The sequence below is a fragment of the Lytechinus variegatus genome, chromosome 3 (genome assembly GCF_018143015.1).
Source record: "Lytechinus variegatus isolate NC3 chromosome 3, Lvar_3.0, whole genome shotgun sequence".
Classification (NCBI taxonomy): Eukaryota; Metazoa; Echinodermata; class Echinoidea; order Temnopleuroida; family Toxopneustidae; genus Lytechinus; species Lytechinus variegatus.
Window position 1 is genome coordinate 11511122 of NC_054742.1, and position 18019 is coordinate 11529140.

The window sequence follows — 18019 nt, forward strand, 5'->3', positions numbered from 1 at the left end:
ACCAGAATAATGCAAATCTTTAAAATTCAATACTTTGTTATTTGCTATCCAATTTTGATCAAATTTTCAGCGTTTTGCTCTGTGAATTTTGCTATTTTTATTGAGATAAAGATATCTCCAGCCTAGACCATCCCTTTAATCAAGTTCACCTGATTGGCAGTGTGAACTTAGTATAAATACACATGATTTGCATATGTCATTGGGTGAATAAAATTAAAGCTGATAACTGACCATTGCATAGTTTGTTGTCAAATTCACTTTATACTTAAGCACCACTAAACAAACTGTTGCTAGACCAATAGAGGTAAAATTTACAGATATGTACTTATAGATCCTACTCACAATAAACTTTTGTCCCAGCAAAGAGGTGTCACTCTGTCTTTGTTGGAAACTGTAAATTACTGAAGGGTTAATTATTGTCTACACATAATTTTTTTTCTGCCACTGCATCATACAGACCTCTAATCATCAATTTGAAGAAATAAATATGGTTGTCATTGCCAACAATTGCAATTACATATTTTCTTTTAAAAAATCAATTATTTCATGATTTTATGGAACCTCCATATGACATGCCATATTTTACTAGAGGACTTCCTTTTCAAGAATATTCACCTTAAAGAAGTTAAATAGGAATAGTGTGTGTATGGTTGTTGATATTCATTATAATAGTCATTCCAATAATGCTGAGAATAACCTGGATAATGCCATCCATGGTATCCAGTTACTGGAGCAGTGGCATAATAGCTTTCATTGTACTGCCAGCCATCTACATTACTTGACTGATTACTAGAAATATCTGGATTATGATATTTAACATGTCTCTCAGAATCTTCATTGTATGCAAATCCATCACTGGTGTTAGAATGATCCTTCACCTTCACTTTAACTTGGTTTGTGTAGTGATGTCTTGTACCAGGGTTCTTCCCTTTACTCCTGTGGTTGTTATCAGAAGTATCCTTGATGTATTCTTTATCTTCTGCATCTGTGCCACTGCTTGCACATTCAGCTTCACTTGACGATGTACTACAGGTGCTTGTATCACTTTCACACAAACTGCTTGATGACTGATCTGATGAAGATTCTCCAGTTTCGGACAGTGTGTTGTCCTTTCTGACAGCTTCTGGTGGAAGAGATGCTGGAATGTAATTCTTGAAAATGGCCCACACTGGGTCATTTACCGTGGAAGTAGAGCTATCCTTTTCTAAGGGAATGTTTTCTTGAACTAAAGGAGTTGCTTGTTCAATTTTCAAAGTTTCTCTTTCACTCAGGTCTGATATTGGACTTTCTTCACATTCAGCTTTGTTCTGCTGACCTTGATGTGTCATGTATAATTTGTGAACTTTTTGTTTGTCAGTATCAGTGTCCATATCACCATCACACAAGCTTGCAGTTAGATTACTAACAAGAGCTATATCAAGTTCTTTAGGAGACATCAGAGCACCAAGGGTACTCATCTGGAAAATATGATGTTTGATTCTTTGCTGTTTCCCTTTCTTCTTCCATCCAACAGTACTCACAACCTTTGGTTTAGTCTTTATCTCGGGTTTATTTTTAGGTTGACTATCTAGTGGATTAGAGACTTGATGAAGAAGCATACCTGAACTATCATCCTGGTTAACAGTGATTTTCTCCTCACTTTCTTGATTGTCTTTGGTTGTCTCTGAAGTATACTCTGTCAGAGTATCATCTTGCTTGTTTTCCATTCCCTTTCTTTTGATACCACCTGAAGAAACATCTAATACAGAAGTCACATTATCCATATACTCTGTCTCTTTTGATTCTCTTACAGTGACTGTTGCCTCCTCACTATTTTCGATTTCAATTTTAGAGATGTCTCGTTTTCCCAAGTGACTGCACATCATAAATGAATTGTATAGTTGAGCCCTGTATATTTCTATCTCATCAGTGGGTGTTAAACCCTGGAACTTTTTTTGAATAATGTCATGACTATCACATACAATCTCATGGACATCATTATCACTGTGCTCGATGACTTTTGTCATTTCATCTACCCCTTCACCTTCTGACCCTTGAAGACGAGTCTTTTTTATCATGTACTTTTCAAAGGATTCTTTACTTTCATACCAGGTACAAGCTTTTCTTGTTTCATGTCCACTTTTGACTTGAGACCACTGAAGAAGAGAGAGCTTCCTAACTTCCGGTGCATCTTCAAATCCTATAGGTAATGTAGGTCTGTCCCTGTAATCTTCACTTCTTACATCTTCAAACTGTGATGTCAGGGACTTCAGCTGCACTACATCTTCCTGTGAAGTTTGGGTACATACATCTACAGTTCGTGGTTCCTTAACTCTTATATTTGTCTTTGGTATACATGTAGCTTCCATGTCATCTGTACTTTCTACAATCTTTGTTGGTTTCCCATCAAAAGTGTCAGAATCTTTCATCTTGGAAAGACTCCCATTGACACCAACCTTGTGTGAACAATATTCACCCATCAGCCCATTTGAAGTTAAAGTTGGTATGGTGTCTCCTTTAACTTGAATATTGTTTTCTGGACTAAATGTGGTGATATCTGTTGTAGAATCTTCATTTGCTGGTACGAGAGACTCTGGTGTAATGGAAACCTGTTGAAACCCAGTCAAGTGAAGTTCCTGCTTCAACAGATCAGATGGGGCAGGATCTGATACACAAAAAAGGAAGGTGATGTACTTTTAAAATCAGAAACTAATGATATCATCACACCTCTATGTGCCTGGAACCTTACTTACAGCCCACATGTATACTTTATGAGAAAACAAAATCCTATCCATTTTAAGGAATGCTCTGTTAATGTGGAAATTGATGATCACAACTGAAACCAAGAGTCTATGAAAAATCATCATATATTTGAAATTTTATAAAAAACTATCAATGCATTTTTAATATTACAGATAAGAATACAAAAATGGACATAACGGAGAACAAAAGATACAATGAAAACAAAAAAACGTACTAGTAAATTATCTACTCTGTCATTGTCCACTGGTAGTATATAGTACATATCAAAACTACAAATTAGACTGTAAGCTATCAACATCCATTAATGGAACATAATCCAATATTTCACACCTCGTGAACTAGGAATCAAACTATTAAAGTAAATTCAAAGCTCAATGTAACATACATATCAGGAATCTTACCTGGTAGTTCTGTCATTTTGACTCTACACTGACGTTGAATGTTCCTGAGAAGTTCAATCTCTCTACCCTTGGAAGCAAGACTAATAGCAGCACCATGAGTTCCAAAGCGCCCTGCTCTGCCAATGCGATGAAGGTACGTCTTGGTGTCAGCTGGAATGTCCAGATTGATGATTAGGTTGACGTTCTCAGCATCAATACCTCTTGCAGTCTAAAAACAAAGTTAGAAATGCATTCATCATCTTTCTTGTATTCAATCTCCAATATAATTAGGGTTTCACTGTCACTATTCACACATTTCACTGCAGATAATAATATACATCACTCATAGGTACCAGAAAATCAACACTAAAAAAGGCAATGACCATAATGTATCTTGCATTATTCATGTGTATTCATTATGACATTTGACCTTAAGAAATAACATTCAGATTTCATCTTGGAATGGGGTAATGATTGCTAATTCATGGTTACTGAACTGTGAACCACATACATACATGACTACTGACATTAAAGGGATGGTCTGGGCTGAAAATATTTATATCTTAATACTTAGAGTAAAATTCACTGAGCAAAATGCCGAAAATTTCATCAAAATCGGATAACAAATAATAAAGTTATTGAAGTTTAAAATTTAGCAATATTTTGTGAAAACAGTCGTCATGAATATTTAATAGGTGGACAGATGATGTCACAGCTCCACTTTCCGTTTTCTTATGTTTTTACATAAATTTTTTTAATTATTTCATACTTGTGTGAATAATATGTCTCCCTTATAATGAAATAAGTTGCAGCAATAAATATCTAATGTACTAAATCAGTTGTCAATCCAATTTTTCTAGTTCTTGGAGAATTTTTTTTTAAATGAACCTAATGTCATATAATAAAATACAAAAGAACAAGTGGGGATGTGACATCATCACCCCACCTAATATTCATGACAACTGTTTTCACAAAATATTGCTAAAATAAAAAATTTATCCGATTTTGATGAAATTTTTGGCAATTTGCTTAGTGAATTCTACTCTATTTATTATTAAGCTATAAATACTTTCAGCCCGGACCATCCCTTTAAAATTGAGTTGCCATGAGAATACCTACCATTCAGGTTGTAAACACTTTAGTTATAAACCTTAGTAAAACCTCAGCATCTAATGAAATAACTATGACCAATCAATAGATCATACACTTGATAAAGAGATGCAATCATTTTTTAATCATCCAGGTAAATTAAAATCTTTGAAAATATATTTCTTACTAGATCTGTAGAGATAAGGATCCTGCACTGGAATTTCTTAAGCCTAGCCATAGCTAGTAGTCGTTGAGACTGCTCATGAGCTCCTGATATACATTCACTTGGCCATCCACTATCACAGAGTATGTCACACAGATTCTGAGCCCTGCACATTCAAAACATGTATGGAAAAATAAAATGATGCTCACATTCCTAAAATTTCAGAGTAATGTGTATTTAAGTAAAAATATAAAAACAATCAATGATGATGGTAATAAGACAAAAAGGAAAAAACAAAATGGAATGTCTTTGGCAGTCTTGCCTGCATTACGGAACTCAATATAGAAGCAGAGCTGACTTTTATAACAATTAAGAATAACAATATTACAAAAATAGAAGAGAAACATTAATTTGATAATAATGATAATAATCCACTATTTCACTTTCACATAGCACTTACATGTAATACATAAGATTCTTATGATAAGAACAATGTCTTTAATCTTTGTACAGATATCTAATAACCCGGTCATCACATCCTGACATGCCTGCACACAATGCATGCATTTTCTCCAGCCCTTGGGAAGCATTCCAACAAGAGTCCCAAGACTCCATTGCTAGGCATATTACATAGGCTTATCCATCCTACTGGATAGCCATTTAACACCTGGGTGGATAATGGCAGTGTGTGAATTACTGCCTTGCCAAAGGACGCAAAGCTGCAATGGGATTCAAACACAGAACTGCTACACCACAAGGCTTCCATATATGATCATAAAATCCTAAATTTGTTGACCTCAATGTGGCCTGTGAAATTCGCTTTGAAACTCGCTATTCATTCTATATCATTTGTATATACAAACTTTAGGAATAAAGATATGAATGGATATCACAACCTTCTTATGAAACTATAACAAACCATCAATTTTCATCCAAGTTTTAGACCTATTAATGATGATGATATCTAACAAGCATTGTATTAGGGCATTCTTGCATGAGTATGACAAATCCAAATCCACAAGTGGTACTACTTTGTTCTTACACCAACATGTTGGTATCACTCAATGCTCTCATAAATCATGGTACTTTTTTTAAACCCTACCTTGTCTGAAGATTGGAAAAGATGAGACATTGAGTGAAGGATACTTGAGTCAGGATTTTCAGTAGTTTAATAACCTTGATTTCAAATGCCTTATTAGGAAGAGAGTGTCCTGGCAATTCCACATATAGTTGCTTGATGCCTACAATTGAAAAAAAGGAGAAATATGAATATATTGTTCCTTTCACAAACTTCAAATACACAATTACTTTGTCATGATATGATCTATGCATGTCATAATTCAAGAGTATGGCTTTGAAATGGGTGAATCTTTTATATTTTAGCCTAACATAATTCTGTAACTCTTTTTCACCAAGATGAAAGATCAGTTTATTTGCTCTCCTGATTTTAAGCAGAGTATCTTAGAGATACAGTCTAATACATTCATTTTATTCACGATTCAATTTTACTGATAGTGGAATTATGGGGGGGGGGTTATTGGTCTGAATATATAGATAGTGATGTATCAATATCAATGAAAGGGATATGAAGTCCTCTTTCAGAATGAGGAAGAAGGACCTACCAAGTTCTCAACTGGGTTATTATTTTGTGTTTGACTGATTACCTTGAAAAATTAACTTACTTTATTTGTTAGGTTTGTCCAACATATTTCTTTTTTTTTGTTTACATCATTCCATGGAAAATAAAATCTTACCTCTCAGTGCAAGGTCCTTTGGATTAAGTCTAACAAACATGGGTTCTCTCATGTACTTTGTGAGATGACTGGCAAGGTACTCTGGGTAGGTTGCAGAGAGTGCTAACATTTGTTTGTTATCAGAAAGGTGGTTGTACACCCAACTACAGAAACAATCATAAGAGAATATTATCAGTGAATCAAAAGAGATGAAGATTGTTTAAATATCAAAGGCTATGAGAAAGGTCTACGAAACTTCTTATATTCACACTTTTTTAATTAATCTAAATTTTCTTCATCACATTTTCACTCTCTGCATGGGAAGTCATCATCAATATTCGATTTGTCTTCACAGCAATGACATTCTTTCTATTCCCAATTCAAGCAGAAACTTACCCAGCTGACAAGTATGGAGTAAATTTCTTGCATCAATCATAGAAATACATATTTTAAATAGTTTTGGTCTTGGGTGTGGAAAAATACACTCTTTTTAACAGCAATCCTTATTTATCAACTGCTAATTTGTTCATACTAAGTAACAGTAGGCCTATAAAGTGTATTTGCTTCTTAGAATTATTTGGGTGAAACTAAGTTTGGTATCGCATGAGTTTCCTACATGTACCATTCAATATTCTTTAATAATATTTCAATCCAAATACAATATTAGCTAAAATAATGGCTTGAGTTTCATGCAGATCAAAAGGAACCCTCACATTTCAAATACAAGTTAAAGTTTAATTCTTTTCAAGATGACTGAATTTATTAAAAGAAACCTGCAGTGATTAAAAATAAACACAGAATAATTTCTGCATGCTATAAAGTTTTGAAAAATGATCAAGAAAGTTAGAAATATGACTTAATTTTCTGGATAGTCACAAGTGGAATGCCTCTGGCCATCTCACCTGCATCACGCGATTCAACATAGCAGCAGTGCTGACTTTGAAAGCTACTATAACTCGTACAAGATGTTCAGTGATACTTGGTTACTCTTATTTTCACGTTTTATGAACTACAGAGATAGGATGGTAATTCAACAAATACCCCCAATGTGGCCAAAATACATTGACCTCACATGACCTTTGACCTTGATCATGTGACCTGAAACTTGCACAGGATATTCAGTGATACTTGATTACTCTTATGTCCAAGTTTCAAAAGTCAGATCAATAAACTTGCAAAGTTATGATGGTAATTCAACAGATACCCCCATTATGGCCAAAGTTCATTGACCTTTGACCTTGGTCATGTGACCTAAAATGCGCACAGGATGTTCAGTGATATTTTATTACTCTTATGTCCAAGTTTTATTAACTAGACCAACACACTTTCAAAGTTATGATGGTAATTCAACAAATACCCCCAATTCAGCCAAAGTTCATTAACCCAAAATGACCTTTGACCTTGGTCATGTGACATGAAACTCAAGCAGGATGTTTGGTGATACTTGATTAACCTTATGTCCAAGTTTAATGACCTAGGTCCATATATTTCCTAAGTTATGACATTTCAAAAACTTAACCTCAGGTTAAGATTTTGATGTTGATTCCCCCAACATGGTCTAAGTTCATTGACCCTAAATGACCTTTGACCTTGGTCATGTGACATGAAACTCTAAAAGGATATTCAGTAATACTTGATTAACCTCATGGCCAAGTTTCATGAACTAGGTCCATATACTTTCTAAGTTATGATGTCATTTCAAAAACTTAACCTTACGTTAAGATTTGATGTTGACGTCGCCGTCGGAAAAGTGGCGCCTATAGTCTCACTCTGCTATGCAGGTGAGACAAAAAGGGCTGATCCATTAAGTTATTTTTTATTCAGTGGAGAGTGTTAGAACACTGAAATATGGAAAAAGAACATAGAAATTCTGTGTCACCAAACAATGTAAATTTCAACCACTTTAAGATTGATATGTACATTCACCCGATGGAGATTGAGTCCGCATACCGGTATATGCGGGCTACAGTCTACAGCAAAATCATTCAGTATCCAACAGATTAATAAAACTTTCACATGAAACTTTATTCAACATTTTATCAACCAAGTATGATTTTGGAAAAAAACGAACATGATTTTTCTATTTTCTTGCTTGCATTCATTTACTCGTAATCTTATGATACTGTTGCTTGGGCATGGCCATTTTAGTTTGCAAATCTCAATTACTCCACTGCAGGACTTTTCATGTACATGTAGGTGAGTAACCAAGAGTAACAAGTAAAACAAAATGGAAATATGGGTCTTAAAAGTGGTTGATTTTCAGTCTCTGGTGTCACTGAATTTTTTTAATGCATTTTTTCCCTTTCTTTCAGTGGTCCAACAGTCTGGAAGAAATTTCACCAGTGACCTGCAGAGTTCGGTCAACAGTGGACCAGTTCGTTCAACTCAGCCCTACTACATGATGTCATAAGCACTGCAGACAGAAATTTATTAATGTCTGGACTAAACATTGCAATCTTTTGGGTCATATTTTTAATATAAAGATAAAATATCAATACTTTACAATAGTCCTGTTCACAATCTTCTCCCACGTTGTAAGCTCAAAAATACCTTATTCAACTTTTTGCAACAATTAAAACCTTGCAAGTTATGATATAATCAATGTGATCGAAAATCAATGAATAAAATTCAAGACTTACTTGACCTGCTCCTGGAATGTATTATCAAGAAGTTTATCTGCTTCATCTAAGATGAAAAGCCTGATGGTTCCAGTCTTTAAAACTTCATACTCAATCAGTTGTTTAATACGACCTATGGGACAAGTGCATGGAATTCTCTATCAATATACCATTTGGATAAAATTGAGGATACATAGTAAGCCTAATACATAGTACATTTAGCATGCAGTCATTCTACATATATACTCTAAGTGGTTGCAAAGAAGCATTATGGGAGCGTGGAGGTCTTGTGGTTTCCACTCTCAATCAGAGGTATGTGGGTTCGATTCCTCCCCATGGTATGTTTTATGGTATATTTATCCACATTGTGCTGCACTCGACCCCGGTGAAGTGAAAGGGTACCCTGCAGGATTATTTCCTGAATCAATGCACCAAGCACCTTTAGCAGCTGGAGCTAAAGCTGGGGTAATGTACTGTGCACCATTGGAAAGACAACTAAAGCTACATATTATTACAAATGATACCAAGCGGAATAAGTCATCAGTTAAAAATAACTACCATTAGACCATTAGCTACCCCCTGAGTGAGTTTTCTGGCTTTACTGCTATCAAACTATATGGAAACAAAGTTCATAACTTTACTATCCATCTTTTCTTCTTTTATCCGACACCTACCATCAGTATTTCAATTTCCACTGTTCTTCAGTATATCTAGGATTCAGAGGACTTTTTTTTGGACTCTGTTGAAAAGATGCACCAAAACAGTGAATTGAAATTTTTGTTTCATACTCACAGGAAACTTTAAAATTGAGGTTACAGTAAGTGGCCTCTCCAGTCTTCATCATGACCTAACACTATTTTTTGTATTCATGAATCAGTTCTGATGTGGAATATACAATTTTTTTCTAAGCTTCCACACATATATCAATGTCCCTGCTACTTTTCTATGACTACATTCTGAAGAGATTTTTAACTACATGTATATCCAAACAGTCTACGAATACTTATTGCAATTTACCTGGTGTACCAACCGCTATGTGGCACTTCTTCAATTTCTGCCTGTCTGGTCCGAATAGAGTACCTCCAATAAACACATGACAACATAGTCCCTTCATCTCACATCCTATAGCTCGGATAGTATCTTGAATCTGGACTGCAATCTCTCTTGTTGGAGCTAGAACCAGAACTTGGGTGGATGGATTGCTGAGGTCTATTCCTTCAAGAGCTATAACACTGAAGACGCACGTTTTCCCTGTTCCAGATTTAGCTTGAACAATTAAGTCTATAAAAAAAAGGAAATTATTAAAAACCATTTATTCAGTACCATGTAACCCTGAAAGAACTGGGCTATTTCAGCTGTATAGAAGACTGGGGAGGGGGGGGGGTCATGATGGCCCAAATTCTGATCTTGGATACGTTCACGCCGACATTTGGCACACACATTCTTTACCACATAAAGTACAAGCCAGTATAAAAAAAATTCTTGAAATAATTATTTCTTATATATCATGTTTATGAATAAAATGTGTAATTCTATTCACGAACAAGAGTGTTGCTAAGGCAAGCACATAATACGCCCGCCTTTAACATGGAAAATAGAGTAACAATGCATTGGTCAAGCAAGAAAATTGGAAGGTGGTTGCTTAACCTTTGACCTTCTGACCTCAAAATTGTTAGAATTGCTGAAATATATGCTAGTATCATACACACCTAATTTTATGAGCCTAGGTTATGTCCAAATAAATCTATCACGTTAACAAGGACTTCAGAGGAGTAAGATGAAAACATATGACTGTAATCTTGACCTTTTAACCTCAAAATCAATAGGCTTCCTGCCGGGGGGGGGGGGGGGGGTGAGGGGGCCACTTACATTGACGAGTGGATACCATGCGCAACCAAAAAAAACATGTAAAAAGGATGTCTTTTTCAAGATGGGGCATGCTAACGTACTTAATGGTGTCAAAAACACTAAAATAATGAATAAAGGGTATCTATTTTCACTAGGAAGCTACATATTTAGGGTCAAATTTGCGATGGTATAAAACAATTAAGAATGATTTTTTTTAATAAAGGATGTACTTTTGCCCCAAGAGTCAACACTACATGTTTAGAGTACGATTTGTGCCAGGCGGGGCTATACTAAACCCAACGATGTAGGTAATTTAACCGATGAACGACGTTCGTGACATAACAATTACTCGGTAAAATATTAATTGCTGTTCTTTCTCAGGGGTTCAATTCAGGGAATACTTTGCCAAGAGTATCATTTTGTTTTCAATACCTGTCAAGGGTAAGGTTTCATCACACACCAATACTTATTGTTAAGGGGTGCATTTTCAGAAAATTGCAAATACATAATTAGGGTGCTTTTCGAGACCCTAGGGTCACGCATGGTATCCACTCGTGAATGGAAGTCCCCCCTCCCCCCCCTCCCCGGATCAATCAAGCACAAAGTGGCATAATTATGTGAGTCTATCTTCCACTCAAATAGCGATTAATTAAATTAAATATTATGATATCCCATAGTGAATAAAAAAAACAAGTGGAGCGCCTCTGGCAGTCTTACCCGCATCACGAAATTCATAGCAGCAGCGTGGATTTTGAAAACTACTATAAAATAATTATTCACAAAAAAACACCATGCAAATGATGACCCAATACTACATTCATTGACAATAAATGACATTTGACCTTGATCATGTGACCTAAGACTTGTCAGTGATACTTGATTATCCCTATATCAACAATTCATAAACTATAAACTTTGAAAGTTATGACAGCAATCTAATAATTACCTCTAAAATGGACAAAGTTTGATGACCTTAAATGACCTCTGACTTGGGTCAAAGTGATCCCCCCCCCTGGGATCCTTGCTAGTATCATACACACCAAATTACATGAGCCTAGGTTATTATTAAGTTAAACTAAATTTATCACATTGACAAGGATTTCGAAGGGAAAAATTAAAACATGCCAGTGTGACCTTGACCTTTGACCTAAAAATCAATAGACTTCCTGGGATCTATGCTAGTATCATACACACCAAATTACAGGAGCCTATATTAAGTTAAACTGAAGTTATTCCATTTACAAAGACTGTAGGAAGGGCAAGATGTAAGATGTCACTGTGAGCTTGACCTTTGACTTTTAATTCAATAGGCTTCCTGGGATCCATGCTAGTATCAGACTATCACACACATCAGATTACAAATGAGCCTAGATTAAAGGACACAGCCACCCCAACAAAAACTTGATTTGAATAAAAAGAGAAAAATTCAACAAGCATAACACTGAAAATTTCATCAAAATCGGATGTAATAAGAAAGTTATGACATTTCAAAATTTCGCTTCGTTTCACAAAAACAGTTATATGAACGAGCCAGCTACATCCAAATGAGAGAGTCGATGATGTCATTCATTGTTTTGTCATCTATTGTTTGAAATATGAAATATTTTGATTTTCTCATCATTGTCATGTGAAATGAAGTTTCATTCCTCCCTGTTTGACGCACGCGTCTGTAACGTTGGCGAAGAACAATAGGAAGCAAGATGGCGGCGTAAACATGCATCGGGCAAGTCTCTTCCGTCTTTTCACAATATTTTTCTCATTTTCTTTATGAATTCTTGTTCAAAAAATAACAACGAGAGTGTAGATATGTAGGACATGAAGTTTTATCCCATGTACATGATTTAGGGCTAGATCTTTTAGAAGTAGAAATCTCGGGGGTTAAAGTTTCAGGTTTTGGCTTCCGTCGTGTGGGTCAATGACCAGGAAGACCTGGCTTCATATGAGAGTAAGCCAGAGCTACCAAGTCTCACGCATTATGCGTGAGACTTAAGCATTTTGGACTCTTGTTCATCCCCTCAAATCTCTGTCTCATGCAACTATCACAGCCTATCCCCATAATTGTACTACTAATATTTGTACACAATGTCTGTGCATGTGATCTCACTAAGATTCACAGAAAAATCTCACGCATAGCTGGTCTTTGAACTTGGCATCTCTGGTATTAAGCTTACGTTAGTAAATGATTTTTACTCTCTAGAAGCCTACTGGCTAGGTCTAGCCTATAATTTTTTTTAGATCTCCCAATACTACTATTAGTACTAGCCAGACTAAAAAAAAATTACCAACCCTGATCTCACCTAAACCGCATCTTCCAAGTGGTATTGCTTTCAACTGAATGGGTGAAGGTTTCTCAAAGCCCACCTTCAATAAGCCAGCCGTCACCTGTTCGGAAAGGAACATGGATGAAAAGTCAACATTGCTGTTCTCCTCAGTCAAAACATCACTGGTCCTCTCTCTTTCATTGATCGCATGAGCTGTTCTTCTTACATTAATTGGAGCTTTTGTTCCTTTAGTCTTTGCCTGCATCTTGACTTAAGCGCAACGACAAATCCTCTTCAAATAATCAATTTAGAGGACATCTACTATTACTAGGCTAAACCCTTGGTTTCGTTCAAAGAGGACCCAAACTAGTTAAGCGGCCAGCCAGCTAGCATCGCATCAAGAAGCTCCTTGATCGCATCATAAGGATCAACAAGTTTCAACTGAAGCTAGCTGCGCCAACGAATTGTTACTAGCTAGATAGTGGGCCAGCAGCGCATCGCGCTGCTCATGCACTCCGATCGCCTGCGCGCCCCGCTGATCTGACGGTCCTGTCCAGTCTATGGTCTCAGATCACATCACGGCGCATGGGCGCGCGGGCGGCAAGGTCTGGATTATGGAACGCCAAAATTCGCCTCAGCGAAGTCTATCAATTATTTATTGACCTGCGAACGAGAGAGACACATAATGGATGCTGTTAAAAATACTGGGAAATCAACCCGAAAACAATGCACGGCTATGAATTTTTGTGTTTTGTTTTATGATCCTCGAACCTCGGTAATCACCATAGGCATGATGGGTTTGGGATTTTAGGGCCATAAATGATTTGCACACACAACTGGTCGCCTATATATTGAACTCATCCAACAAACAATAATAATTTACATTAGCCCAGCCGCCAGTCCGTATCATGGCCATGGGTACTGACCATTTTGACACTGCACTCTTTGGAATTGGAATACGGTCCTTAACATAATTTTGTAACCACATCCAATTAAAAGGGTCTGTCTAATTATGTAAAAATGCACCCAGATTCCAGATATAGTGGTTCATTTTCCAAATCACAATAGAAGTGGTAATTTTTGACAAAATGACAAAAATTACCATTTTCGTGATTTTTTGTCCGAAATGTATTACAAATATTGCTCAGAGCTACGATTGCATGTCTTTAGCCTGAATCCACATTTATTTTCAAAATGTGCGCTGGATCATGACAAATAACCTCATGTAATTTATTCCGTCAGTTGTGACCTATAGAGGTCATTTTGGGTACTTTAGACATAACTTACCATTCGCACTTTTTTTTTTTTTTTAGTTTTTTTTTGCATAATAAACTGCATATAGCCTAGGCAAGAATTTTAGGTCTACGTTTAGGTATTTCATCTTCTTCCCATATAAAATGGGAATGCATTCAAAGGTCCATCTTTTGTGTAGTATTTTATGCGGAGTCCATAATCAGTCTTTATAACCCTATTTAACAGCTATGGTCAAGTGGCATTCGGCCCGGCTAAAAATAACCCTTACATCAGTTTAATTTTTCCAAAAACACTTCGAATGTTAACAGAATCGTAACAAGGGTGTGCTGTCACACCCAACATTGCATGGTGAATGAATTCTTAAAATTGAGCATCCCCATATAGGCAGGGCCCGGGCGGATCATGCCAGTTCCCGCCAATCATGATACTTGCCTCGAGCCCACTAATAGCGCTATACAGTGCGTATCAAAAAAAGTTTACACTTTGAAAAGACCTGGGAATTGAAAAATATACAACATGTGGGTAATTTTATATAATCTTGGGTTTGGGTCTCATCTATCCAATGGAAGTAAAAGTTTTGGCAGAATGTTACACTTGAGTGAGCACTGTCCATTTTTGTAAAGCTCGCAGAAATCTGTTTGCGCAGTTCTAATGCTCGTTCCACGCTGTGTCAAGGGGAAAGGGCGAAATCAAACTTACCCTGCGAAACATTGCTCATACATTTTGCAAAATTATGTCGGGCCTCCCGGGAAACGCGCCTGCCTTTGGAGAATATACACGCAGCACCACAAGATATATGTATATACATATATAAATATATATATATATATATATATATATATATATATATATATATATATATATATATATATATACATATATATATATATATATATATATATATACACATACATACATACATACATATATATATATATATATATATATAAATGTGTGAAGTTATACATGTACAACAGCTTTGGCAACTCTTTTATTTAAATAAATAAAAGAGTTGTCTATACGTTCACAGACCCTATAAGCTCTCTATGACATTAAAACGGAAACATACCGGTAGTTCGTTACAATACTTTGTATACTTTCTCCCATACGTGTACTGTATCAAAGCAATAGCTTTGATCCAGCTGAGGCATGGCGGCTTGTCATTGTTCAAAACCCAACTTCACCCGACAAAGGAAATTATAATTGGTATAGTGTCGAAAATCTGTCCTTCTGACGATCAATCGGATCGAGGTCGCCCTAGCCACTAACCCGTTTCTGTGGTCTAGTGGTTAAGGCACCGGCGTTCAAAGCTGGGGGCCCGGGTTCGATTCCCGGCAGAGACATTATTTCGGCATCACTAATTTTTCCAAAGGGTAGATAGCTCTGCATGGGGAACCTTAATTTAAGCTACGCCTACCTTTGTTCTCTTCATCCATTTCTTTCACACTATATATATATATGTATATATATATATATATATATATATATATATATATATATCATCTCTTCATCCATTTCTTTATAATATTTTAAAATAAAAGAGTTGCCAAAGCTGTTGTACATGTATAACTTCACACATTTAGCTGTGGTGAACCTTGATTTAAGCTACGCCTACCATTCTCTTCATCCATTTCTTTCACACAATATTTAAATAAAAAGAGTTGCCAAAGCTGTTGTACATGTATATATAATTTCACACATTTTGTATACTTTCTCCCTTACGTGTACTGTATCAAAGCAATAGCTTTCATCCAGCTGAGGCATGGCGGCTTGTCATTGTTCAAAAACCACCTACACCCGACAAAGGAAATTATAATTGGTATAGTGTCGAAAATCTGTCTATCTGACAGTCAATCGGATTGGGGTTGCCCTAGCCACTAACCCGTCTCTGTGGTCTAGTGGTTAAGGCACCGCCGTTCAAAGCTGCATGGGGGCTCGGGTTCGATTCCTGGCAGAGACATTGCCAATTTTTCCAAATGGCAGATAGCTCCGGGGAAAATTGATTTAAGCTATGCCTAACATTGTTCTCTTCATCCATTTCTTTCACACACACACACACACACACTATATATATATATATATATATGTGAGGGTGTGTGTGTGTGTGTTAATTGTGACATATATATTCAACTGTATTCAAACATTCATGTACATAAATTTAACAAAGTAGCAAGTGCCAGCGCGTGAAACCTTCAACTGACCTGAGATGGTTTTAAGGGCAAGTCCACCCCAAAAAAGTTGATCAAAAGAGAAAAATCCATCAAACATAACACTGGAATCTCAAAATCGGATGTAAAATAAGAAAGTTATGATATTTTAAAGTTTGGCTTAATTTCACAAAACAGTTATATGCACATCCTGGTCGGTATGCAAATGAAGAGACTGATGACGTCATCCACTCACTTTTTCTTTTGTATTATGTGAAATCATTTTCTCTAAAATTGTCAAGGGAAACAGTGATTGATTCCTCCCTGAACATGTAGAATTAGCATTGTTTAATACTACATGTATATGTTTCAGTCAAGTCCTTTAATTATTTTCAAATGTAAAAATGAAATATTGTATAATTCAAACAATAAATAAACAAAAGAAATAGTGATCGACTGACCCATTTAAATTGCATGCATGTCGCCGAGTTGTGCATATCACTGTACGTTTTGTAAATAAGCAAAACTTCAAAATGCCAGCATTTTTTTATTTTACATCCGATTTTGATGAAATTTTCAGCATTATGTTTGTTTGATTTTTCTCTAGTTATTCAAATCAACATTTTACTGGGATGGACTTGACCTTTAAAGATGATTTTATTCAAATGAATTCGGTGGAAATCCCAGGGGGGACGGCCCCCTACTCAAATAGTAAATTTGGGGTGATAAACTTTTTTCTTTTTGCTTATCAAATTTTCCAGCCCCCTTGTCCCCCTACCTTTTGGGAGAGATTTAGATTTCCGCCCCTCGGAATGAATTTAAAGACGACGATTCCTGTAATAATAATATATCAAAGCCCGTGATATAAAGACAAAGGCATATATACAATCAAAGACGATACACAGCCGGCCCATGACGCGAATGTACCACGAATTGTTCTTCAGTTCGTATACGGTACCGTCTCTCTCTCTACCTAGCTCTCTGAACGTTTCTTTCTTTACTTCGACAGAATCAATCCGGAAGTGTTAATAATTCACAAATCCAGTCAAGCTAGGGATTTGAACACATTTGCATCATGTCCCACCAAACTGGTATACAACGTAAGTTCATTAATGAATGAGAGTTCGAAATGTGTGAGAATTTATGCATATTAATTTTGAAGATTTTTGACAACTTAATGTTGGGGCACCGCTGAGACAGAGCACGGAGCGACCAGTAGTACAGTACCGGTACCACCCCGACAAGTACCGGCGCTGGTAGAGGTACAACGTACTTACAAAGTCATGGGCCTATTTGGCTAGTGAGAGAGGGGGCGATTGCGATGCTCAGTTATTGGTAGGCGTTTCCCATGCCGGGGAAGACCGTATAATTTGATAATTTAATGCCATGCCCATGATAATCGATTTTATGATCGTGGGCAACAACAGGAAGAAAAAAAACACCCTGGCCTAATTACACATTTGGCTAGTCTTAGTCTTAGAAAAAAACCCAAAAAACTTGGATTTGGAAAAAAATACAAATATGTTTGACCTAGACAGCTGGCAGCCGTCTGTTTCGAGGAGTTTTTAAACATTTTTTTTATATTTCTCCTCGTACACAAACGGCTCGCTATCGTGCAGCCACCATATAAATAAATATTTATTTATTTTATGTATCGAGGTCTTAGCTCATTCGATTCGTAAAAATTCCGATATACGTGGAATTCACTTTGGTGATTTTGAAGTTAAACAAATACTTTATGCAGATGATATGACCCTTTTCATAAAAGATCCGTTATCAATAGA

At 36.2% G+C, this 18019-nt stretch overlaps 2 protein-coding genes across 6 annotated transcripts in view; one reads left to right on the top strand and one right to left on the bottom strand.

Moving 5' to 3' along the window:
- Positions 1–34: 34 nt before the first annotated feature.
- LOC121410215 lies at positions 35–13386 on the bottom strand. 5 transcript variants are annotated; one of them, XM_041602150.1, is made up of 10 exons: positions 13306–13369; positions 13061–13126; positions 12871–12955; positions 9743–10006; positions 8747–8858; positions 6129–6271; positions 5477–5615; positions 4399–4540; positions 3144–3351; positions 35–2644 (listed from the first exon to the last, which is right to left on the bottom strand). In XM_041602150.1, the coding sequence occupies exons 2-10, from the start codon at positions 13097–13099 to the stop codon at positions 612–614; spliced, it is 3165 nt and encodes a 1054-aa protein (XP_041458084.1). In that variant the 5' UTR covers positions 13100–13126; positions 13306–13369; the 3' UTR covers positions 35–611. The 5 variants fall into 5 exon arrangements, with proteins under 5 accessions (XP_041458084.1, XP_041458083.1, XP_041458081.1 ...); XM_041602149.1 differs by having other exon boundaries at positions 13061–13386; XM_041602147.1 differs by having other exon boundaries at positions 12871–13126; positions 13306–13370.
- Positions 13387–17177: 3791 nt separating this feature from the next.
- LOC121410216 (twinfilin-1-like) overlaps positions 17178–18019 on the top strand; it is a 34237-nt gene continuing 33395 nt past the window's right edge. The window contains exon 1 of the mRNA XM_041602151.1: positions 17178–17335. Coding sequence (XP_041458085.1) covers positions 17311–17335 — 25 coding nt within the window. The 5' untranslated portion in view covers positions 17178–17310. The remainder of the gene's footprint in view (positions 17336–18019) is intronic.